The sequence below is a fragment of the Mya arenaria genome, chromosome 6, assembly GCF_026914265.1.
Source record: "Mya arenaria isolate MELC-2E11 chromosome 6, ASM2691426v1".
In the NCBI taxonomy this organism is placed as follows: domain Eukaryota; kingdom Metazoa; phylum Mollusca; class Bivalvia; order Myida; family Myidae; genus Mya; species Mya arenaria.
This window is the reverse complement of record NC_069127.1, coordinates 65,599,446-65,625,979: the sequence shown is the minus strand read 5'-3', so window position 1 is coordinate 65,625,979 and position 26,534 is coordinate 65,599,446. Positions and strand designations below refer to the sequence as shown.

Sequence of the window (26,534 nt, the reverse complement as noted above, 5' to 3'; positions counted from 1 at the left end):
GTTCTATATATTCACAGTATTGAATGATATCAAACATCCATTTGTTTAAACTACAGTCGAACCCCGCTGGCTCGAACTCCAAGGAACCGGCGAAAATACCTCGAGCCTCGGAAAATTCGAGCCAAGCGGAATTGTTTACCTTCAGTATAAATAAATAGGTCATTTACATATAGTTCGAGCCAACGAGAAATTCGAGCCAAGCGAGTTCGAGCCAACGGGGTTCGACTATATATAATAAAACTAAGCTGCAAGAAGCATACATTGATCGTTATATATGTACACCCATAAAGAAATCTGTAAACCAATACCGCAATGTTTGGAGTTGAAGTATTACCTATTCTTACAAATTATCTTCACCAGAGTCGGATAATTCTTTAAGTTTTATGCAGCACAGTGACTAATTTTATCACGATCCCGAGTCCGACCTACTGCGTTGCCCGACCGCAGAGGATATTTTCTAGAAGACAAGAGCAGTAAATCACATTGACTCAATCATAGCTGAGTCAGTATATAAACATCATACCTGACATAGGTAGTCTCATCGGACTGCAGAAATTGTAAACCGGTTAAAGTGGGTTATTGAATTTTTACCCGAAAGGAGTTTTATCAGTAGAGAAGAAACCAGGTCATGACAGAAGACAGTGAAAAACTGCAGATAGTTTATTTCTGAATATTATGATCAGTTTAGTTAATGCAGTTAGTGACACACTATGGTATTAATCAGTGCTGTTAAATGCGTTATTATTATTTTCCAAATACTGTTACCGGATATTTTAGCAGGTAAGCACACTTATGTTTTTTCTTTGCTACTGCAAAGATGAATATATAAGGATAATTTCATTTGTACTGCATGTAATAACCACTTGCTTTCTATTGATCAATCTTAATTGTATGAAGTTGTGTATATTTCCGATAGTTGCAAATTTTATAAACGTCTTAATTGAATTTTTATTTGTAATAGAAACAATTACGGAAATCGTTTTGACATTTCGGATGTTTCTACATTGTGAACGATATAAAAATAAACGCGGTGTCATTTCATTTCGTTGCTACTATCATGATTATTATAAACACATTGGTATACTTGACCAACCGCAGTATTTGATACACGTTACAATCCTATATTAATATCAAGCTAATTGGTAATGAAGCATTAATTTGTTGAACGTTTTTTAGATGCTTGAACTTTTATTGTCTGTTGACCTCTTTTTAAACCCTTAAACCAGTTGACGCCAATAATCAAAACAAAAACGCTTAAAGGATTGATAAAGGAAACAAATATTAGCTGTAAGTAATGAGGATTTCAATTTCCCAACTAAATAAGCGCAAAAAATATCGCGTATGGTTTTCCAGGGTACTCAGATCATATGCTTTATTTGTTTAATTATGGAAACACAATTTAACGAGGCATTAAAATTAATATGTTTCTTTTGTGCATCTTTCAAGTGTGAGCTTAATAATTATTAAGAACATTCTTGTTTGATGTCTTTCAAACACCTGGAGTCATTCTTGTTTATTTGATATGCATTATTACCTACCAGCTATTACCTATTTATTCATTTATTAAAGGGACTGTACACCAGATTGGTCGGAGAATGGTTCGAACCGGTGTCGCCAAAATTTCAGTTCAGAACTGTATCTACTGTGCTACGAAGGCTTACCCAATACGGTTGAAATATCTAAACTATATACCTAACTTGGTAATATCACGTGAAAACATCGACCATCCAATCACGCATAAGGAATGAATTCTACTAGGTAGACATACCTAGTAATCTTTTTTAATGGAAAAATACGAAAAAAAAACGAAAAAATAAATTCATTGTAAACTATGTGGTACTTCCGTTAGAAAGTTTCAATGCATTGTACACATCGATACCAAGTTTATGTCAGTTTTCGACAATTTTCCTTTTTTCATCATACGGAGTACAGCCCCTTTAAATCAGAAAAGATTCATCAAAAAATGTATCCCTGTAAGAAATATAGAACAAAAGAATTAAATCTAGGATCAAATGGTAAGATTTGTTTCTAAAAACCACATTACACGTAAAAGTTTCTTAAACATATGATCATTGAGTCTAAAAAAACGCATAAATGTTAACCAATAGTTACTATCTTATAATACCGCAAATGTGTTATCCCCACCTACAGTAGGTGCCCTAAATCCCGCATATATGTTATCCCCACCTACAGAAGGTGCCCTAAATCCCGCATATATGTTATCCCCACCTACAGAAGGTGCCCTAAATCCCGCATATATGTTATCCCCACCTACAGAAGGTACCCTTAAACCTTACAGTATCTGCCCTAAATCCCGCATATATGTTATCCCCACCTACAATAGGTGCCCTAAATTCCGCATATTTGTTATCCCCAGCTACAGTAGGTGCCCTAAATCCCGCATATAGGTTATCCCCACCTACAGTAAGTGCCCTAAATCCCGCATAAATGTTATCCCCACCTACAGAAGGTACCCTTATACCTTACAGTATCTGCCCTAAATCCCACATATATGTTATCCCCTTCTACTGTAGGTACCCTAAATCCCGCATATAGGTTATCCCCACCTACAGTAGGTGCCCTAAATCCCGCATATAGGTTATCCCCACCTACAGTAGGTGCCCTAAATCCCGCATATATGTTATCCCAACCTACAGTAGGTGCCCTAAATCCCGCATATATGTTATCCCAACTACAGTAGGTACCCTAAATCTCACATATATGTTATCCCCACCTACAGTAGGTGCCTTAAATCTCGCATATAGGTTATCCCCACCTACAGGAGGTGCCCTAAATCCCGTATATATGGTATCCTCACCTACAGTAGGTGCCCTAAATTCGCATATATGTTATCCCCAGCTACAGTAAGTACCCTAAATTCGCATATATGTTATCCCCAGCTACAGTAGGTGCCCTAAATCCCGCAAATATGTTATCCCCACATACAGTAGGTGCCCTAAATCCCGCATATATGTTATCCCCAGCTACAGTAGGTGCCCTAAATCCCGCATATATGTTATTTCCTCCTACAGTAGGTGCCCTTAATCCCGCATATATGTTATCCTCAGCTACAGTAGGTGCCCTAAATCCCGCATATATGTTATCCCCACCTACAGTAAGTGCCCTAAATGCCGCATATATGTTATCCCCACCTACAGTAAGTACCCTAAATGCCGCATATATGTTATCCCCACCTACAGTAGGTGCCCTAAATGCCGCATATATGTTATCCCAACCTACAGTAAGTACCCTAAATGCCGCATATATGTTATCCCCACCTGCAGTAAGTACCCTAAATGCCGCATATATGTTATCCCCACCTACAGTAGGTGCCCTAAATGCCGCATATATGTTATCCCCACCTACAGTAAGTACCCTAAATTCCGCATATATGTTATCCCCACCTACAGTAGGTGCCCTTTATCCCGCATATATGTCATCCCCACCTACAGTCGGTGCCCTAAATCCCGCATATATGTTATCCCCTCCTACAGTAAGTACCCTAAATCCCGCATATATGTTATCCCCACCTACAGTCGGTGCCCTATATCCCGCATATATGTTATCCCCACCTACAGTCGGTGCCCTAAATCCCGCATATATGTTATCCCCACCTACAGTAAGTACCCTAAATCCCGCATATATGTTATCCCCACCTACAGTAGGTGCCCTTTATTCCGCATAAATGTTATCCCCACCTACAGAAGGTATCCTAAATCCCGTATATATGTTATCCCCACTTACAGTAGGTGCCCTAAATTCGCATATATGTTATCCCCAGCTACAGTAGGTGCCCTAAATTCCGCATATATGTTAGCCCCACCTACAGTAAGTACCCTAAATTCCGCATATATGTTATCCCCACCTACAGTAGGTGCCCTTTATCCCGCATAAATGTTATCCTTACCTATAGTAGATACTCTAAATCTCTCAAATATGTTATTCCCACCTACAGTAGGTACTCTGAATCCCGCAAATATGTCATCCCCACCTACAGTCGGTGCCCTAAATCCCGCAAATATGTCATCCCCACCTACAGTCGATGCCCTAAATCCCGCATATATGTTATCCCCACCTACAGAAGGTACCCTAAATCAGCGTCACGCTTCCAGCATAGAGAGATACTAGCGTCCTCCCTGCTAAAAAGCTCCCCCGCCCAAAAGCTCTCCCCCGGCCAAAGGCTCTTCCCGATTAGTAGTAAAGCCGACCTTTATATACCACACCGTCCTAAACAGGTTATGCAAGTACCAGACGGGTTATGTTATTTAAGTACATACCTGTGCCTGGGATGTGGTATCAGTAACACTATGTAATACGTTACACTGCACAGACAGACTGTAACCCGATTAGACCTAACCTGGTTCTTTAGCGTGCACCAGTGTATAGCACTGTCACACGGGACCCCATTTCATGTCCCTCCCGGAAGACGATTATTTGTTTTAGTGGTGCGGTGGGGAATCGAACCTGCGACCCCTGGATTGACAGTCAAGTGTATTACCGCTACGGATCATCCATTGTTGTACCGCCGCTGTGTCAGTATTAAAACCTCATACCGGACTTGGTGGTCGCATACTGTCAGGGCCAATGACAAGGGTTTTCCCAATTTACCAGACATAGGTGGTCTCACAACGTTAATCATATTCGGTAGAAGTGAACATCTGGCCTAACAGAATATTGTTTGATTAAAATAGTATTCATAAATACATGCATAGGTCGAACATATGCCCCATTAAAAGATGAAGGCTAACTATCTTTAATTAAGATTCACTGTTAAACTGAAAAGGGGCAAAATCTATAAAGCTGTAAAATTTACTCGATGTTTATAAACAAAGCCTTTATCAACAATGTCATCAAACTGCAGAAATTGTAAATCAGTCTAAGTACTTAACTGAATGTTCAACCGAAAAGTTGAACAGGTAGAGAATAAACGAGGTCGTGAAAGAGGACACTGAACATTTTGTGGATATCTTATTTCTGAAAATCATGTAAAGAATAGTTTTCAGTGATACACTATGGTATTATTCATACCTGTAAGATGCCTTATTACTGTTGTTCAAATATTGTTAACGGATATTTCAGCAGGTAAAGATTTCTATGTTTAATTGCTTTTGCACAGTTGAATTCATTTCATTCTGCATGTATTGCATTCAACTTTATTTCTATTGATCAAACTAAATTGAATGAAGTTGTTTATATTTCGAATATTTGCACAATTGATAAACGTCTCAAATATTTTTAACAAGCCTCAAGTAAAAAGAAAGGAAATCTTTTTTTTGCTTTTCGGCATGCTTCTAAATTGTAAACGATTAAACACTAAACGCGGGGTCATTACCATTTTATGTTATTATTAAGTGTTTGCCTATCATGATTATAATATACACATTAGTATACTCGACCGCTTGCACTTTTTGATAATTGTAACACCCATATAAATATTACTTAAATCAAGCAAATGGTTAATGAAGTATTAACGTGTTGGACGTTTTGATAAATGCTTGAACTTTGGTACTTTTTAGCCCCGTCAGTTAACCTGTTATTGCACTCGTTATACAAAACATGTTATTTTAAGTAACTTATCATTAATTATAACACCTTTCACTATTTAATCTTTAAAGGTCTAATGATACTGTTTAAGAAACCCATTAAGACATTCTTAAAGTTGCGTTCTCACGGAATGGACGTTTTGACAATTATTTTTATTTTTTGTCTTGTAATGAGCTATTTTATGCGAAAATGCATGACAACCATTGATATAAGACTGCTGACAAAAATCAGATCGCAGATTTTCAAATTTAAGTTAAAAAAATCGATGTTTTATGCATTTTTCTTAAACCGTAAGTAACGATTTTATTCATAAATCATAAATTTTCGAACGGAAATATAAAATCTACGATCTGATCTTTTGTCAGCAGTCTTATATCACTAGTTTGCAGATATCTACGCAAGAACTGGCTCATTCCAAGAAAAAAAGGTTGTCAAAACGGTAAATCTTTGAGAGTGCAGGTTTAAGGCAAAAGAACCCAAATTAGTTCCTTTTATCTTAATGTTTACTTATTAATTTATTTAATAAATCTGAATCAGATCCATTGCATGAGGTATCCGTGCAAGAAATTCAGAAGGAAAGTTAAGTAAAGGCTCTGATGGTAAAAATATGATACTAAAGACCACATTTTACGTCAGAGTCTATTATAAATATAAACAATAAAAATAAAATAAATAAAGATAAAATATTAACCCGACTAACAGAACCTAGCCTAAGTGTTGATGCTTGAGGAACCAAATACTAATTTTTGCCCACGTTTATAAGTAAGATAGCAAATGGTATTATTTTGATTTTAGGTAAATATCTTTTTTTAAATTCAATAGATATCATATTTAACTAATTTCTTAATCAAATACGAATTTTAGCGATGAAAAATAAATGACGCTTTGTATTAAGTGAAATTTGCTGATGTTTATTTAGCTTCTGCTATTTCAAAAGACCTGCTCGCTGACTTTGATATTTATAAAAGGGCAAGCCAACCTGTTCCTTAATTATTTACCAGATGAACTATTTCAACGCACTTTTTGTCAGATCTATGGCTTGGTAAATATTTAATGTGTAGTTTTACTGTTTTTGTTATAGTCAACACTGGTCAAGCTGACCATTAACCGTAAAACGTAGTTAAATATTATGTGTGTGTCATTTTTATCGCATATGTCCGAAGTAAATTGATACAGCCGTGGTATCGTAGTGGTGTAAAAATATGTTTTAATTATAATGATAATGGTATTCAAAACTTTGAAACCAATATATATATATATATTATGAAACATTAAGTAATGATTAAAAGTTGTTGGTGTACGTAGACGCATGACGATGGATTTTGAGTATGTATATACTAACAACATTTAACTTTTAGTGGTCTACATTATAGTGTGTAAACTATTCAAAAAAATTGCGCCAGTCATTGGTTTTATCTACCGGTTCACATGATTGAAATCAATAACGGCTGACTGCTAATTTTCTGAAATAAATGCATTGGTAAATTTCTGATTGGATAAAAATAATTTTCATCACTTTAAGTGCGTTTTATTTTTTGGTTTTCTTGACAAATGTTGGCAATAAGTGCGGTTCTCATTTGAAATTTAGTGCTTACGATTACCTATTTATTTTCTAGCACACACATGTTCCTGTTAACATTTTTTTTCACTGTTAAATTTCATTTGATATAATTCCCCTACTATCATACTGTATGCCATATTGCTATTATATCAAATATTTTGTTTTTTTATAGTATAGATCTTCTGATTTTGTCTCAGCTGAAATTGTTTCATTTTTTTTATATTGTACACTAATCTTAAATGACAATTTTGGCAGTTAGCGGTGTGTAAGTAATGCTTTAGTTCAAATTGTTTCCCTATTCACGTCTTTGCCAGGTTGTGTAACGAAAGCTGTTAAACTTTTGAAAGTTTTTTCAAATTACAGTTACAGTTCTATAGAAAATTGCCGTGGGAGTATTGCTTTACCAGGTTAGAAATCAAATTAAAAATTAAACTAGAATCCTTCTGTTGTGCGATCTGCAATGTTGCCGGATCTTAAAAGGTTCAAGGTGTAAGAATAAGGTCAGAGTAAAGTCCTAGCAGGTGCGTAGCTGCCTATGCAAGAGTACGCGGCTGAATCCACATGATTCCGACCAAAAAATCAGCCAAAGTTGCAGTGTGCGTACATGACTACATGATCCTAAAACTGTCCATTTCCCAATACTAAATAAAGCACCCCAGAACGCTCAGAATGCATCAGATTGCACAATGGTTTTTCAAAAACCTCCGAGGGAGCATGCCCCAGACCCCATTAGCACAATTATGAATCTACATGAATAGAGGGCTAGCTACGCACCTGCCTAAGGTCATATAGCAACCATACGTTTTGGAAAGATGATAACTTTGTACATGTTTGTAATACGTGTGCAAAACCAAAACTATTGAAAAGGACAATAAATATCCCAAACAGATAGTTATCGATATTTTTAACGAGGTAGTTATTTAATCACCTTTTGTCTTCCTTATATTCAAAATGTATATAATGGCAGTATGCAGACAAACACATTTGAAATAGCTACATATAAAGTGCAAAGTATGAAAGAGAACAATATCTTTAAAGTGACTATCTAATTCATAATTAATACGTACACATGTATAACCAACATATATTTTGAGTGATAACTATATACTTAAATAACAATGCAGTAATGGAACATTTTAATTTCTGAAACAAGATTGTAATCGTGTATTAAATAGTTGAAAACGAAAACAATATTAAATGATTGGTGAGTGCTAAAAGATTTACTTTGATCTGCTATCGTTGCATAAGGTAAAATACCGTGTTTTCTGCCACTTTCTTTCAAATTAAACTCGGTATCCTTCATAAGAACAATTGTTTTCGACATGAATTCATCATTTTTGATTCATTAAAACAAATTAATTGGTGAAAATCTTGTTTGGAACTAAGAGTGCATCTTTAATAAGATTGTAATAAACTTAAGCTCTGTTGTCTCGACCAAACTCATTAAAACAACAAACAACTTGATATTAAAATCTTACGATTGGTTCTCTCTATAGAAATTCACACAGAATAGATAACCCCGTTTGTTGCGATTTTGATCCGTGTTTCTTTGATATGCCAATAATGATAATGCTTTTTTTGTATGGTTATTCAAATGGTTTGGATCAGATGTTGCTTGATTATCAACTTGCATAAATTGCTAACAGCTGCAGCCTGTACTGAAATGCGAAACGTTAAGACTTATGATATAACGATTTATAAAAAATGCACCACACATCGTTTGTGCTTCTACAGATATATCAATGTACCTTTAGCGCTAGATACACGGAGGTCTGCGTGTGAGATAATAGCTTCGTCTTATGATCAGAAAAGGCCTAAATCGGCCGATGCTTGACGTCGTTTTACATATTTACTATTGGTGTCAATGAATAATTTGAATTGAATAGATATTACTGGTATAATTAAAAGATGTTATTTGAATGATATATCGATGTTTCTTAAAATAGTTCAAGCTGATTTATTTACAAACGATTGTGAAAAAGGTTTTACAATAATATGACAATCACACTTGTCGGCGCGGTGCTAAACTAAAAAAAACAACTTAGTTACAACTTGATCATCGTTACTGGCTATTTAATGCGTATGCTGTTATGACTTATAATTCTTTAAGTATCAACTTGAATTCCCACGCATTTTAGTTATTAATAACTCTGATCAACGTTCATTTACTATTTTTATTGTAAGGAAAATATCTTGTTGTTTTTAGTTGTTTTTCTAGTTTGTTTTAAGTGTTTGTTAAGAAATAGCGGTGATGACTATTCACTTTTACGTACTTGGTATATACACTTAACTATCATGCGAGTATAATATTGTAATGGTATACTGACTACTAGCGACATTTAGTGACGGGATATTAATTATCGCTCTCTTTCCAAAGTGTCTACAAAATACATTGTTCAGATGTCAAATAGAAAATACCTTCATTATAAATCACTCATGCTGAGTTTTGTTCGTTGGTAAAATATTATTAACAATAATATACAATAATGTTTTTGAATGTTCTTTATTAGAAAAAATGGCATGTAGTCCAATATGTAAGTGAACTCATTATAAGGTTTTGGGGATAAACTGCATTATACCGTGTCAGTACTTTCTCTTAAAACTGCAGAAAAAAAACTGATATCGTCGATCGAATCAAATGCTTTGAAAAACTCATGTGATTAGAAAGGGCCACACAGCTTTTCAGATAAGACACCCCAAATGGGTAGATCCATTTGTTATATCCCTCAAATGGGTAGATTTCGACTATGCTTTTAGAAATATCCATTTGATTATTCCGCTTTGAATGGTGATGCATTTCTGCATTTTTAAATATCTATTTATTTCTCTATTCATAAGTATCTATAAAATTCATTAAAAGTCTTAACGGTTGTTGCCATTCCAAATTGCCATTTCTTTGCTTTAACTATATTTTGTATAAATATTTTGACTGCTTAACTTTATTTTTGAATTCCTACATAAACGCTAACATTATACTGTACATGGAATCTCCTCTGCTGTTATTTATTTAGTGATCATTTTCCTGCTATTTGATAATACATCTTGTTACGAACATTATCAGATGATGCATGTAAGTTTCTAGTTGAAGGAAGAAAAACAGAAATACCCCATTCATATGTCTTCATGATTATGTTCTGTTGACCTTCAAAGAACCGTTTTCAGGTTTTTTTTGTTTGTGTGGTGTTGTTTTATTATGGCTGTAAGCGTATTTACATGTTTGGCATTTTATAACACATGATATGAACTAAATTGTGAGAGGTTTTAAATAATAATATCCACCATTAAATATGTAAATAACTTAGGCATTCGTAACACATCAAAAATAATGTAACATGAATGGCTATACTGATTGTGATACTGATATTTATGCCTTCTTGGTTCACACCTACGGTTTTATCGGTATTTTGTTTGTAGGTTAGCTAATATGCGTGGACTGGTTTTAAATAATAATGTCATTTCTTTGTCATTCATTTATTTTCAGCTCGTCTTTCATACCAAGACGAACAAGGATGGCGGTTCAAGCCGATCTATTACAACCGAGAAGAATTGCAGTTGAACTATACCCGATATAAATCACACAACACATCCTTGAATATTTCATTTCATGCGCTTAACAGGTAAGATAGTCAGATAAAAGTTATTTTACAATTAACTTTTTGTCACTCAAATTACGAAAACACGACTTAAATTACGAACAACGTTTCATCAAGTTAACAACACTCACACAATTATGTCAGACTAATTTGTCATTTTACCACCGAAAATGTCATTATGTAACTCATTATCCTACCCTATTCTTTTCCATTCTACATTTTTCGTTGGCAAAAGTACATTATCATAAAAATACCTCAAGGCTGAATATAACAATCAAAAATGTGAGTTACAGAGTAAAACAAAAAATGTACGTCTATCCTGATTGGCACATTCTGCACAAATCTGTTCTATTAAATGTCGAATATATTTTTTAGGGACTTCTTCCTGAACCTACATGCGATTCAGCCATCCAGCATAGAATACACCGTAAATGAGAATCATACGAAATCCTCTTCATATAAATCATCAATACTTGTTGGACAAGTCACAGGTAGGTGAAGACGATACAAGATTTTCTTTCACTGTGGAAAATTATCATCGTTTTGCCATTAGGTGGTTTTATGTGATGAGTTAGGAACGAGTCCATAGAGAATGTTGTAGGATTGGGATAAAGAACTAGTCTGTTTTCCGATCAACTATGCATGCATTTTAAAATAAAACAAAAACATATAAAAAGTTTTCAGTATTTTCAAAAATCGTCATTCATTTTAGCGTTAAAATCATAGAAGTTGAGGAGTCGAATAACCTTTAAACGTGTATTTAAAGTTACAGCCTTATTCGAAATCAATACATACATATGTATAACAAGCATCATTTTCGAGTGATAATCCTTTAACTACTGCATTTAGTGCATTTACGAAAACTATTAATTACTGACAACAAGATTGTAACCGTGTATTTAATAGCTGAAAACGCAAAATTATTAAATGATTGGTGAACGCTAAAAGATTTACTGTGATCTACTATCGTTTAGTAAGGTAGAAATACCGTGTTTTCCACATCTGTTTTTTTAATTTTAACTCGGTATCTTTCATAAGAACCATTGTTTTCGATATTTATTCATCTTTATAGTTTATTTAAACAAATGTTTTAATGTGGAAAATCTTATGTAGGAGTAAGAGTGCATCTTTTAACAATTCAAAAAAATCTAGCCACATTGCAAAACTGATAAAAAATACTCTGAAATTGACTTTTAGACGAAGAAATCCGCATCTTCTCTTTGTTACAATAATGAAATGTTTCCTTACTACAATCCATATGAAAAATAAATACCTCTATCAAACGATTCAGCGAAACAATGCATGAATGATGACTTCCAATTGATTTACCAGAAAGTTCACCTTTGCGAGTAGCTAATGGTGTTTTGACCCTACCTATATAGTTTATGTAATCTTCGATCTAAACAATTTGCCCTCGTTCTAGACAAAAACCTAACATGTGATCCCATCAAATGATAAAAAGCTTCCATTTTGGCAAAACACGCTGACACTCACAGTTTTATTAATGATGATTTGTCAGTTGTTTAACTAGGGAACAGATAAGATACAGATAAGTGACGATTCGTAACAAATAATCTGTTATTGATGGGAACAGATGAAAGAGAGATTTTGTTGAGCGTCCATCGTGTGTTTAGGTTGTATTTTATAAATCGTTTGGGAAGGCTACATATTCCGTTTAAAAATTCCAATCACGTGTATTGAAGAGCTTCTAGTATATTATACATGAGTAATGCAGTTGTGTAATATTTTGCCGATTATGTCTTTAAATTTTTCGATTTCGTCCGTTTCTTTCCCGATTATGTCCGTAGATTGTTCGATTATGTCCGTAGATTTTCCGATTTGTAAATTAATTTACCTGTTCGGTTCGTAAATTTATCACTTATTCCAATATATTTCCAAATAATATATTCCGTCTCAATTTAATCAGTTTTAAACATTTTCCCGATTACTACTGCTATCGATCAAATTTTAAATGTCTTAATTTCGTGATGTATCCTTCCCGAATTCGTCGGCAGATTTTAACATTTCATATTGCATACTGTAATGCTTAACGATTGTAATTCTCATTCATGTCATAACACATGGTTCGGAATTACAATTGAATAAGCGAGATCCACAATTACAACTTAATAAGGCGATAAACTAAACCCATAACCTTCAAACAGCTTAAGTTTGATTTATCTACTAAACTATAAACAACGACTGGAAAACTACAACCACCATTCATTCTACTACATTTACTGATACAACAAATGTTGCTACTTTGACAAACCAGCACACGCCACGCCGTTCGTTTCGCGATTTGCCACGGTTACCACAACTGGTCAAGGTCGAATTATGTCTAGGTCGTGTATAAGGGGAGCTGATGTAATGCCGGTTTTGTTTGGGATTGGCGTATTTTCTTCGAATTTAATAACCAGACCTTGTTGAAACAGTATTGCAAATTAGCCATACATTCGTGGTTTGATCTGAAGAAACTATTTTTGAGACCTGTTTTTATTACGTTATCACAGGTGCAAATCTGTAAAGTTTATCTATTAGCAACAATTAGCCATGCTTCTGCTCTCCAATAGTGCGCTTGTGTGTGTTATTATCTTTACACATTCTGAGAATGATTTGCTGATTGTATGCCATCCGAACGATCATCAGTTTGTGAATTTTGTTAAATTCATTCGTCTGGAAATGACGATTCAAGATAGAATATCTTCATTAATAAATTATATATTCTGATATGTTTTCTTAGTAAGAACAGATGTATGTAATACCTCGTATTTTTACAAGCACTTCCCGTTTTTTTTATTGCTTATCTAATCATATACGAGCTAATCATTTTGCTGTTAATGAAGAGTTTTTTTGCAAGGTAAAGCAAAAATTAGCCTGATTCATTGTCAATATTATCACAAATAATATCTTTCATTAGATATTTTAGACAAAACAAATATGGAAAAAGCATTAAGCTCTTCAAACATTGCGAAGGCCAACTACATATTTTGCATTCCAAACTTGTAAAAGCACATTTTAAAGACTGTTTCCCACCGAAATATATTTGGCTTTCCGGGCGATTCAGTCGCAATAAGAGTTCTTTTATTGCTGTCAATTTTAAAATGACCGTCACAAAATCAACCATGACCGGCGATTGATCCGTACTCCCCGATGTGCCTTCAAAATCTTGACCACAAGAGACCTTCACTTTAAAAACCTCTATAGCTTTTGGTGATATTCATAGTTATATTCCAACAATAGGTAAACATAAAACTAACCTTTTAGATGGCTGTTATATATTGAGCGTATGGCAGGTCGGAGAAGTTGACCATTGGGTAGTACAATTAAAAACATTTTTGCTTGTTAAGGCCAGCCAAGGTGGTCACTAGTTCAGGAAGTAGTTGCTGTCATTAAATTATTCTTAATATTTAATAATAAAGAAAAAAAAAACTATCATCTCTTTTTATGATAATCATTATATTTTTGCAGGCCTTCGGGACAGTCTCGTTACATGCACCGTCCAGAATGGAATTTTGCAGGGTATTATTTCATCAAAAGGGCAGGAAACATTTTACATCCTTCCCACATCTTGGGTTTTCAAAAGCCCAGCAATCTTTTTGTCTGTAATATACTCAGATCATGATTTTAAAAGGTAATACACACTTTTAAGACATTCATCGGTTTCTATGTAATCCTTATTGATTAATATTGATATCAATATTGAGTTAAGAATCCAACATCTCAACAGTCTCATTCGTAAAGTCCGAAAGCGGCAACCCCATTTCAATTGAAAAATGACTGCATTGATCTGTTGATAAGTACTCCATGCATCGTATGTGTTAGTGCACCTTTCAAACTAAATTGGTATTTAAGTTTAAGTGTATCCTGGTTTGAAAGAAATGGAAAAGAATAGTTCATAAACAATCAATGAAAACTAATCAATTAATGAGAAATTAAATAAAGTGGATGTGGAAATACTAGATGGCTATTATGAATTACAGGAATCTCTTATGGATACAACGTTCAATGTTTGTTTCGAGACAGAAAGTAGTAATATTGTTTATTTTGAAACAAGTTGCTTAATTGATGTTCCAATAACGAGGTCTAAATTATCAAAAATCAGTCCTCTTTTTAGGGGCGGCAACAGTTTTGATACAGTATGGAAAGCGCATTTATTTAACGGTATATTGTGGTACGGTTGTTTCTAGTTATATAATTAACATTGTTTTCTTTATTTTTCAAGAGATTCTTCATTACATCAGTTCATCAAAACCCCTCCTAAGTCATTTATATCATTACAGGTAGGTACAAAAAATCCTTTAACTGTTTATTTTTACAAGCGTTTAAGTAATTTAATATTAGATAGAAATTATCGTTTTAAAGAATTTATTATCATAATCTAATGCTATCAAACATACGGTTCAAATAAATCATCTTATCATGAAACGCACTGTATAATGTTTTTGTTATCGCCGAAATCATACAATAAAAAACGAATCGCTCAACCTGTCGACTAAAAATAACTTGCAAAAATATCATTAAACACGTACTATCCAGTATGTTACATAACTCATAACCTTCTTTTAATTTTTCACTTGGTTTAAGCACTGCCATGAAGGTCGAAAACCTAACTTCTCACGAGGAATGGGTATGCCACGGGAAAGAAGGTCAATCGCAGAAGAAACAAGTAGTAAAAATACAGTAGGTAGTTTTCAGAAACGCGTCTGTACAATCAAATTTACCACTGACCCGTTCGTTTGGAGGCATGTCATGGACAAACATGGACAGGTATTTCTGAACTATTTATCTATGTGACATATAGATAGTTTTATAGAATGTGGTTTAACGCTATGATGTTCCAACGGAAAATTGTATATCGTCTTGCATTTAAAATACAATGGGCACTTCTTTATCTTACAAGTTCGATCTGAAATCTTATAAAAAAAGACAAAATTGTTTGAGAAGTAACCCATGCAATATCTCTCCCATCTGGATCAAAATAAGTCTGGGTAATTATTTTGTGTCATATTTGTTTTTAGAATAAGATACGAGCGGTTAATGAAATCCATTACATGATAAGAGACCACATGAAAGTGCTGAACGACGTTTTTGAAGGAACAAAGTTTACTGTCAATCATGGGAAGGCTGATGAGTTTACAATTAATGGCTTCCAGTTTGAAGTTGGTGAAATTGTGGTATGTACTAAAAGTTAACGCTTTCGCAAATAACAATATTATTTTTATTAATTGAAACAATGAATACATAAAATACAAATTTATGTTCAAACTCAGTTCGTCATAAGAGAAATATGAAAAAATATAAATAATGTATCCTACGTACAATAATGACCATTTTGGATGCATGGTCACTCCATATTATTTTGGTATAATATGAAAGGATACTTTCAAACAATTATCCAGATAAAAGAAAACAATGAAAACAAGTTTGTTGGCCTTGGAAAGTTGCAAAATTGGCCATATCACGTCCATTTTATTTGAAGAACAATACAAACTTCGTTTATTAGAGATTTATATGGCATTTATATAACATATACGTCATCAGCAGTTAATAACAGAAGAGCCCTTCAAATGATACCAGGATAATACGAGGTCATCAGATATCAACTTATAACATGATTGTCAATGGTTCGATGAAACAATAAGACCACTTGTACAAAAGATTCCTTAACATTATTCTGAATGTGGACAAAATAATAACATATTTTGTTTCATCTAATAAGCTACTGGAAACGGATGTTAACCACAAATTGGATTTGTTTTGCTGCCAGCTATTTATCTATTAATTCACACAAAGAAATCTCACTGCAATTTGAACATTTTTGAAGTACTCAACTTTTGTTCTAAAAGTTAAAAATGAAAACAAAGAATAATCAATGCAAGGAACAAAATGGAATGACCCTGAAATGTTAATGAAATTTATAATTGAACATACAAGCATCCTAAATATTTATATGAAAAACTACAGAAACAAGCACAGTGCCCGATAGTTTAATTTATGGACGAGTTGGTTGACTTGTCCAAGTTTTGTCATAGAAATTTCGGATGTGAATAGAAACTTAAAGTAATGTTGTTGTTCTGTTTTAATTCGCTGCGTCCTTTAGAATAACACTGTAAGATTAGCAATTATGGGGCATAATGAATATGGAAAATTAAACATGGAATCTTACAATTCAATTTCTCAATAAACACAACATAATTCCGTCAAGATATTACAGTTTAACTCCCATTGAAGAATACGAAAGCTCGAAACAACTATCACAGACTTATTAAAGTTGTTGTATTTAACTTGATATTGCATATTGTTAACCTTTGTCTCGTTTAAGATTTGGAATGAACGTCACTGTACAGATGACATAAATTTGTGCACAGATAAATTGACACATATTGAGCTTCTGGATTTGTTCCATGTTATACAATATGGTATGTATTGCTTTAACAGTTTGGTTACTCTATGTAAGTGTCTGGAGCTTCAGGATTTGTTCCATGTTATACAATATGGTATGCACTGCTTTAACAGCTTGGTTACTCTATCTAAGTGTCTGGAGCTTCTGGATTTGTTCCATGTTATACAATATGGTATGTACTGCTTTAACAATTTGGTTACTCTATGTAAGTGTCAGGAGCTACTGGATTTGTTCCATGTTATACAATATGGTATGTACTGCTTTAACAGTTTGGTTATTCTATGTAAGTGTCTGGAGCTTCTGGATTTGTTCCATTTTATACAATATGGTATGTACTGCTTTACCAGTTTGGTTACTCTTTGTAAGTGTCTGGAGCTTCTGGATTTGTTCCATTTTATACAATATGGTATGTACTGCTTTACCAGTTTGGTTACTCTTTGTAATTGTCTGGAGCTTCTGGATTTGTTCCATTTTATACAATATGGTATGTACTGCTTCAACAGTTTGGTTACTCTATGTAAGTGTCTGGAGCTTCTGGATTTGTTCCATTTTATACAATATGGTATGTACTGCTTTACCAGTTTGGTTACTCTTTGTAAGTGTCTGGAGCTTCTGGATTTGTTCCATTTTATACAATATGGTATGTACTGCTTCAACAGTTTGGTTACTCTATGTAAGCGTCTGGAGCTTCTGGATTTGTTCCATTTTATACAATATGGTATGTACTGCTTTAACGGTTTGGTTACTCTTTGTAAGTGTCTGGAGATTCTGGATTTGTTCCTTGTTATACAATATAGTATGCACCGCTTTAACAGTTTGGTTACTCTATGTAAGTGTCTGGAGCTTCTGGATTTGTTCCATTTTATACAATATGGTATGCACCGCTTTAACAGTTTGGTTACTCTATGTAAGTGTCTGGAGCTTTCTGGATTTGTTCCATGTTATACAATATGGTATGTACTGCTTTAACAGTTTGGTTACTCTATGTAAGTGTCTGGAGCTTCTGGATTTGTTCAATGTTATACAATATGGTATGCACCGCTTTAACAGTTTGGTTACTCTATCTAAGTGTCTGGAGCTTCTGGTTTTGTTCCTTTTTATACAATATGGTATGCACTGCTTTAACAGCTTGGTTACTCTATCTAAGTGTCTGGAGCTTCTGGATTTGTTCCATGTTATACAATATGGTATGCACTGCTTTAACAGCTTGGTTACTCTATGTAAGTGTCTGGAGCTTCTGGATTTGTTCTTTGTTATACAATATGGTATGTACTGCTTTAACAGCTTGGTTACTCTATGTAAGTGTCTAGAGCTTCTGGATTTGTTCTTTGTTATACAATATGATATGTACTGCTTTAACAGCTTGGTTACTCTATGTAAGTGTCTAGAGCTTCTGGTTTTGTTCCTTGTTATACAATATGGTATGTACTGCTTTAACAGCTTGGTTACTCTATGTAAGTGTCTAGAGCTTTTGGATATGTTTTTGTTATACAATATGGTATGTACTGCTTTAACAGCTTGGTTACTCTATCTAAGTGTCTAGAGCTTTTGGATATGTTTTTTGTTATACAATATGGTATGTACTGCTTTAACAGTTTGGTTACTCTTACCATGATCTTAATGCAATTTTTAATTTAGAAATAAAAGGAACGATAATATACTGATAACAAGATGTTTTAAAGAGGAACACAATACCACCTACAACTGTCTCTTTCAGACCATAACTTTAATGATTACGACTACGAGTATCCAGATTACAACTATACCGACGGCGATTACAACACAAATACAGATCACAATTTCACTGATTACAAAGACAGCGACTATCCGGCGACGTCAAATATCCAAAAGCAACACTACTGCCTTTCAGTATTATTCACGGCTCGTTCGATCACCCATGGCCTTACGCCGGTGCCCATTTATGGGCTAGCATACTCACCCAACGACGGTTTGTCTTTACCTTTTCGAAATGAATTTTAATATACAGAGATGGCGTTCAATCACTCATGTACATACTATACACATACCTTGTCACAAGCATCTGTTTTTAGGCTGTAGGTCACAAGGCCTGCAGACTTTTATTTATTATTGCATTTTAAACACCGATCTGGACCGTTCCAAAATGTATTATTATGGAATACGTTTTACAATATGATACAATTATGATGCATGTCTAACTGTCAGTCGTTCTTATCAATACATTTCCATTTTTATGATATCGTCAGTTCACTATAATTCTTCTTTATTTCAGAAAATCCACACACAGGAATTTGTAGTCCCGTCAATGTTGCCTTTGTTAATCTGTATGTCAGTGAAAAGGTCCCTTACCAACCCAATACAATGACAAAACTGGTGTTTGCTCACGAAGTCGCCCACACATTTGGTGCTCCGGTAAATTTTCTTTAAGCATCTCTAAAAATTTACAGAATTGAAGATCCTTCTTCAAGCTTTTTGAACACCTGTTTTTCTATATATTTTCATAAACTAACATTTCATCATACATTCACTGTTAGAAGCCTTCCGCTGTAATGAATGCAAAAATGTAGAAATTATGCCACTTAATATCAATATGATATATCATGTGGACCTTCAGTAAAATGATATATTAGTGATGATATGGAATGATAGAATATTTGATAAATGCACATCGCTTATTTTTCCAGCATGATAATAATAAAACCGCATGCGGCGAATATTCGGTTCTAAAGGAGTCAGATGCAGGCTACTTTCTCATGCACGAAGTTGCGGTGACAGGAGACCTGAGAAACAATTTCAAGTTTTCCAATTGTAGTTTTGATAAAATCGAAACTGTTCTGGCTAGAGAAACTTCAACATCGTGTTTCAAAGGTATTACTGAGTTTGCTTGTCTTTACTATCCGGAAAATACGTGGTAATCTATGCTAGTTGAAGGTTGTACACAGCATGTCCACATAAGTACCAAGAATTAATGATCGTGCGACCTCCCTGATATTGTATTTGATTTGGATTGATTCTGATTCAAGCGTTTAAATGTATTTTATTAACTAAAATTACGTGTGAGTTTTTTATTGGCTTAGGTAAAAACTTTTACGCAATAGTTTATATTTTAACCCGTTTTGCATTTAAATCGATGTCAATGTAACCTATAATTAAAGAGTCTGTACACCAGATTGGCACCAATAACGAATCTCAGGACAATTATTTAATAGAATGTGTTACGCTTTGATATCATAATTGTAAAAAAAGTAACAAAAGTAAAAAAAAAATTGTGTCGGAGACCGGGGTTCGAACCTGTGTCGCCAAAAATTGCAGTCCAGCGTCGTATCCACTTAGCTACGACGGCTTACTCTAATTGGGTGACATAATTAAGGTATAGACCTAACTCGGTAATATCACGTGATAACAAAGCCTAGCCACTTACGCGTAATGAATGAATTTTATTAGGTAGACATACCCGGTAAAAAAATTAATGAAAAAATACGAAATAACTGCTAAACTTAGTAAAATTGTAAACTGTGTGGTACTTCAGTTAGTAAGTTTCAATGCATTGTACACATGTATACCAAGTTAATGACAGTTTTCGACAATTTTCTTTTTCTTTTGCAAATTGATCATCTGGTGCACAGTTACTTTAACATTTATATATATATTGGTATGGCAATTAATTGATAAGTAAGAAATGCTTTCAGAACACAAAATATCAATATGCGGAAACGGAATTGTTGAGGAAGGGGAGCAGTGTGATTGTGGTTCCAGATGCCACCTTGACAACTGTTGTCATGGCAGGGGAACTAAACACGAATGTGCTCTTAAACAAGATGCACAGTGCAGGTTCACAGGAGACTAATTTATTTAATCTTACAGTTGAAGTAGCAAACAATAATGCCTAAAACAACAAGTTCAAAAAAACAATCATACTAGTTTTACAGAAACATCAAATATCCATATGCCTTTTATTTTAAGAATAACAGGTTCTTGCTGATTAATCTGTACAAATATGGATGGCTTAAATAGGTATTTTTATTACCCTTATACGCCCAAAACAACATCTATTTCTTTTGTTTTAGTCCAAGCCAAGGACCTTGCTGTAGTAGAGATACCTGTCAGTACTTTAGGGAATCTGAAAACATGGTTTGCGAGAATGCTGCCTCGTGTGTTGACACTCTGTACTGCGAATATCCTATTTTATCATTTGTTATTCTTTATCTATCGTGAAGTATATCGATTATTGAGATATTTGATCAGTTTTATAATTAGCTTTATAATTAATCAGAACATTTAGAATTGTAAGCGTACATTTACTAACACACGTTCAGGAAACAACATCCAGCCTATTAGAGCGTTTGAAAAATACCTGTTTAGAAAATATCTCTATTGAAAGAGATATACATATTTAAAAAATAGTAGACATAAAGACAACGCAAAGAACAAAATGTATTTCTAATGACTTGTAACATATCTGACATGACAAATATATCCCTTAACAATCTTACTGGTGAGAGTGCTACATGTCCAATGCCGTTTGACAACCAGATAAGTCCAGATAATACAACATGTAGAACAGACAACGCCAGAATAGGGGTGTGCAATCAAGGGGTACGTACTCTTAATTCTTTAAAAGACTTGTCATTGTAAGGTCAATTTTTTGCTTCTGGGTGTACGTAGTCTTAAATCGTTTAAGGACTTGTCCTTGTGAGGTAAATAGTGTGCACATATTTATAATTTGGTACATATATACGCAATCACAAACTTATTCTTAATTATCGTATGTTAATTCACGATAAAAATGACTATATTGTATACATGTGTATGTATGGTATAGTGAATTTTATTTTTCAGTGTAAACTACGATATAAAATTGAATACGTATATGATTTTTTTTTCAGAATTGTAATAGATCTGTGTGCGATTTGATTGGATGGCACGAATGCGAGTTGGCAAATGGTGCAACGAAACTGACTATAAAGGAAAAGGAAGAACTATGTTATGTCGGATGTCGTATGTATAATTACATAATAATACAACAAAAGTTACACATCATCATATCGCGCATTGCCTCGTCTTTAACTAAACAGTTCACTTTGACGCAGTAAATTCAATTAAGTACGTGTAATGTATGTAGACTATAGCTTTGATGAGATGTAATAACTAAAAGCTCAAGACGAAAGTTTATTAATTTGTAAAGCACTTCTATATCTTAAAATATGTTTTGTTGCTGACATTTTTAGAGAAGACGAAGTCATCGCAATGTATCAGCACAAATGACGCCAGTGCACGTGCGCAGTTCCCCGAACTAGACCATCTTTTGACAACGATTGCTGAGCGGGATGGATGGGAGGACACCAGCATCCGTGTACCCGTGGGTAAGAATGAATGGAGTTTGATTATCCGAATAAGGACTTATGACAATTCAAGTGACCGACCAAAAATGTCTGATTGAGCTATTGAATCATACTTTTAAATTAATATGCAGATTCCTTTTATCCGATTTGTTTTCAAAATGTAATAATGAAAACAAATGAAATATTAAATCTATATTGAAATGCTAAGGCTGTCATATTCGTTTATCGTTTAGTGTCTATAAGGTTTTAGTTTTGGGCTTGTTTCTGTACCTTTTCGCATACATATTGTGTCTTTAACACGGTAATTGGTTACTGTTTGGCTAGTAGCTTTTACAAGGTAGAACAGCTACTCCCTCTTGATATAATCGTGTAAAAGTGATGTCTTTATCCGTTCGTTGAGTTCTCGAAATCAATTTAACATATTATAGGTTTATTTTAGTTAATACTTTTAAATTATTGTTATCTAATTGATACTCGTTACGATGAGGCTTGCATTTTTAATTTTGCAATAATTGATAAATGTTTGGCCACGTCTGGGGTTATATAAATATAAACTAGTTTTAACCCATTGACATTTAGTTCAAGTGAATTCGTGTTTCACTGACCGTTCCGGGTCTGTAATCCCATCATTTATTGAAAAGAAAATATATAAAGGCATGTTTTGTCAGTTTGTGGTGTTTGTATGACCTCTCCCTTGATCAGCGTCGTTTGGCCCTTTTAGCCTCTAAACAGGAGTTATTCTTGAAAATGTATGACTACTGGGCTTGTCCCTGTAGTTTTAGTTGTTTCCTTGTCCTGTATAATATTATTCAATTGCAATATTGTATTGCGAACAATAAGTTTTGGTTACTGCATGTATCTCTGCAGTTTCAATGCACTATCACTTAAAAAAGGGATTAAAGCCATTGGCTTAATCTTACACATGCATTGTACGTTTTATATGTTATTTTGGTAATAAATGCGTCGTTATACATTAAATTGTAACAAATCATTACGATCAATACATGACACACTTATTAACTATCTTATGTGTAAAGGTACACCGTGTAACCGTATGACGGGATACTGCGACGTGTTCCAACGTTGTAGAGGAGTGGACCCCGACACACCTCTCAGCAAGTTGAAAAGGTGTTTCAAGCAAGGTGGAGATTGTATCTCTGTGTTACTTGACTTTTTATCGGTACGTACACATTATCCGATAACCACCGTAAGACCAACCTTTGTCAATTGCATTGTTATTGAATAAATATGTAAAATTTAAATCAATTACTTATGCTAAATACATTAATAAAATCACCACAGTCAATTAAAATCGAATTCTAGTATAAAATTAAGCCTATGATATTATCTATAGCATTTGATTCAAAAGAATGCGTCTGTATTTTGTTTTGAAACCATGTACATTCAATATGACATGTAATATGATTTGCCCATGTTTGAAGTGCAATTTGTTTCGTTTTTTGATTTCAGAGTAAAAGTGGTCTTATTATACTGGCCATTGTTGCTGGTGTCATATTGACATTTACTTGTTTGGTGAAATGTTTGTCTATTCACACCAAGAGCAGTAACCCACACTTAGAACTCAAACATCCACACAAATCTGTTCGAGAGTCGGCTATAGGTGTAAGACATTCTGTCGTCCGCATGGGCGGCTCAGTCAGATATTCAGCATCTCATATGAGGAATTCAATGAGAAACTCGTTTAGAAATTCACGGAGACAAAGTCAGACACTTTCGAGAGAAAATAACAGAAATGTGAACGATGAGGATGTGCAGGAGTTAAAACAATTAAGACCAGAGTAGGAACTTTTTGTAAATCAAAGGCCGCAAAACACGTAATTATGTGTTTATGTGTTCTTTTCCAAGAACAGAAATTGTTAAAAAGAAATCCAAGGCTCTCATTTGTCATGACCAGGAATGTTGGCAATGACACAAATACTTATGCGTTTTAGCTTCGTTACACTAAATTTGTATGTACTAAACTATGACCTTTGTCAAAGTGGTAGTGTGACTTAACTTGCTTTCCATTTTTTTGTTTATCAAATACATATAATATTAAAATGAAAACTACAAAGAAAATAACTGTAATAAACACTAAGCCAAAACGAGAAACACAAAATATCATCGCACAAATACATGGCAAAATAATAGGCATGAGTATGACATTTTTAGAAATTTCAAACATTATGCATGTTTAACATGAATAAAACGTTTACAAACCATATACTCATTTTTTATAAACAATGATATGTGTTACTTATAGAATAAAACATGGTTGACCATGGCTTTTTGATGATAATTGCCCCAGTGGAAGGAATAATTGCCCCGAGGGCAATTATTTTCACGGGGGCAATTATCAACCAAAAGCCATGGTCAACCATGTATTATCCTGTATAAAACATATGTTTTGTCATTTGTCAATGATTTCAAATGGATTTAAAACATGATTTTGTGGAATAACGAAGGATATGTCATATAATTAGCATGTTGTCTGAAAGTCTTAAAACTGAGATGTAACAAAATGGTTTTAAATGGCATTAGCTGCAAACATAACGAGTGACTGGAAATCAAAATAGCAAACCATTTTGTACGTGTTTCAGAATAAGCCTGCAGTTCTTCAATTCTTCAAATATCTCCTGTTTTACATCGGCTGTTTTTGATGTTCATTTCAATAAGTGAGCACAGCTAGGGTCGATCAAGCCTAGGAGCAGTTTCATAAGAATCTGGGCTTAAATGACCCTAGCCATTTCGCTGGAATAATAAACATTTCTCAGCGATTAAACTAATACAAAACGTTTCAACAACACATTCCCTTGTCTCACTGCTTTATGACCTTTACCGAATGTAAACATCTGGTACGGTTTCGGGTAGTACTCGTTACTGAAACACGGAATGTGTCATTAATGGTAAAACTAATTTCACTATAATTGCCCGATAGTTTCATTTTAAACCTTTTAAAGCTTTTAATGTTTAAATGTTTGCCTACCAAGTATACGGCGGTCATTTTTATTTTCGTGAATATGACGTCAGTGTGCCCGTTTTTGTCATCGTCAGGCAAATATGCCATAATCGCCCTGACGTGCCGTGATAATCTCACGGGTGGAGACGATACTCATTATTGCGAGAACGAATTTCTATAGTAAGATGTTACTATTTATAGTAACATGTGTATTATATGTATTTAATTATATATGAAACTTTACTGAAACGTTAAGTCAAACTTAGAAATATCAGTAATAGGCTTCAAGAGTTTGCTTAAATAAAAATTAATATGCTACTGTTTTAATGAGTTAAAGCCACAACATATGAATGCAATTTTCTTGATTAATCGTGACAAATGTGCATGTACTGTTTGATGGTGACATATAACTGAAATGTAAAGCCAGTTGCCATCTTTGTCTACTTCGTCATCAGAAATACAGTTACTTAAATACAACCGCATTTATTGAAAATAAACATACATAGAAAATAAGAAGCAACTTTACAGTTATGAAAGCAACTCGAAAATGACTGCTTTTCCTTTGCCGAACATGATTTTTATTTTCAATTCTTATCCTATTATGTTAATTTTGAAATTTCCACGGCTGTTTTCTGTTTTATGTATATAATGCAATTGCACATACTTGTCCATTTTGTATGGTTTCAGAACAAACATAAATATATTTTTACATGTATCTGACAAACCTTAATTTATACAATGTGATTCAAGGCAAGAATATGCGTAATTGATATTTACTAAAGATATTTCGTATTGAAGGTTTTGTTTTTTTAAACATGAATGGCTTTTTGCAAACGATATGCTTTTTTCCAATCATACAATTGAGCAAAGTCTATATCAAATATGGTAAAAACTTTATATTTTTATTTTGTTTCTTTGCATATGATTTTTGAATGAAATGTTACTTTACATTTTTATACAATTATTTTGTAGTAAAAATAGAAACTATCCTGTGTTGTAAAGATATATTGCATTGGACAGCACAACGTTTGTAATGCAAAAGGCTATGTTTGTATATAATAATTCGTTATAATAATGCTGCAATTAATATGTTGATATTGTATTACCCATATGCACTTTGCAAAAAGAGAACAAAAAAGGCTGTGACCAA

General features: G+C 33.9%; 1 protein-coding gene across 2 annotated transcripts; it reads left to right on the top strand.

Moving 5' to 3' along the window:
- The first annotated feature begins 579 nt into the window (after positions 1-579).
- On the top strand, positions 580-24,721 carry LOC128236978 (disintegrin and metalloproteinase domain-containing protein 10-like). Of its 2 annotated transcripts, none has more exons than XM_052952143.1 (18): positions 580-780; positions 10,587-10,722; positions 11,074-11,189; positions 14,170-14,332; positions 14,924-14,981; positions 15,286-15,468; positions 15,720-15,875; positions 17,024-17,120; positions 18,822-19,052; positions 19,356-19,495; positions 19,768-19,951; positions 20,773-20,914; positions 21,151-21,258; positions 21,577-21,679; positions 21,970-22,081; positions 22,312-22,446; positions 23,463-23,605; positions 23,896-24,721. In XM_052952143.1, exons 1-18 carry the CDS (start codon positions 711-713, stop codon positions 24,226-24,228), a joined length of 2,610 nt encoding a protein of 869 aa, XP_052808103.1. In that variant the 5' UTR covers positions 580-710; the 3' UTR covers positions 24,229-24,721. The 2 variants fall into 2 exon arrangements, with proteins under 2 accessions (XP_052808103.1, XP_052808102.1); XM_052952142.1 differs by lacking the exon at positions 580-780 and adding an exon at positions 4,809-5,082.
- Positions 24,722-26,534: the final 1,813 nt, after the last annotated feature.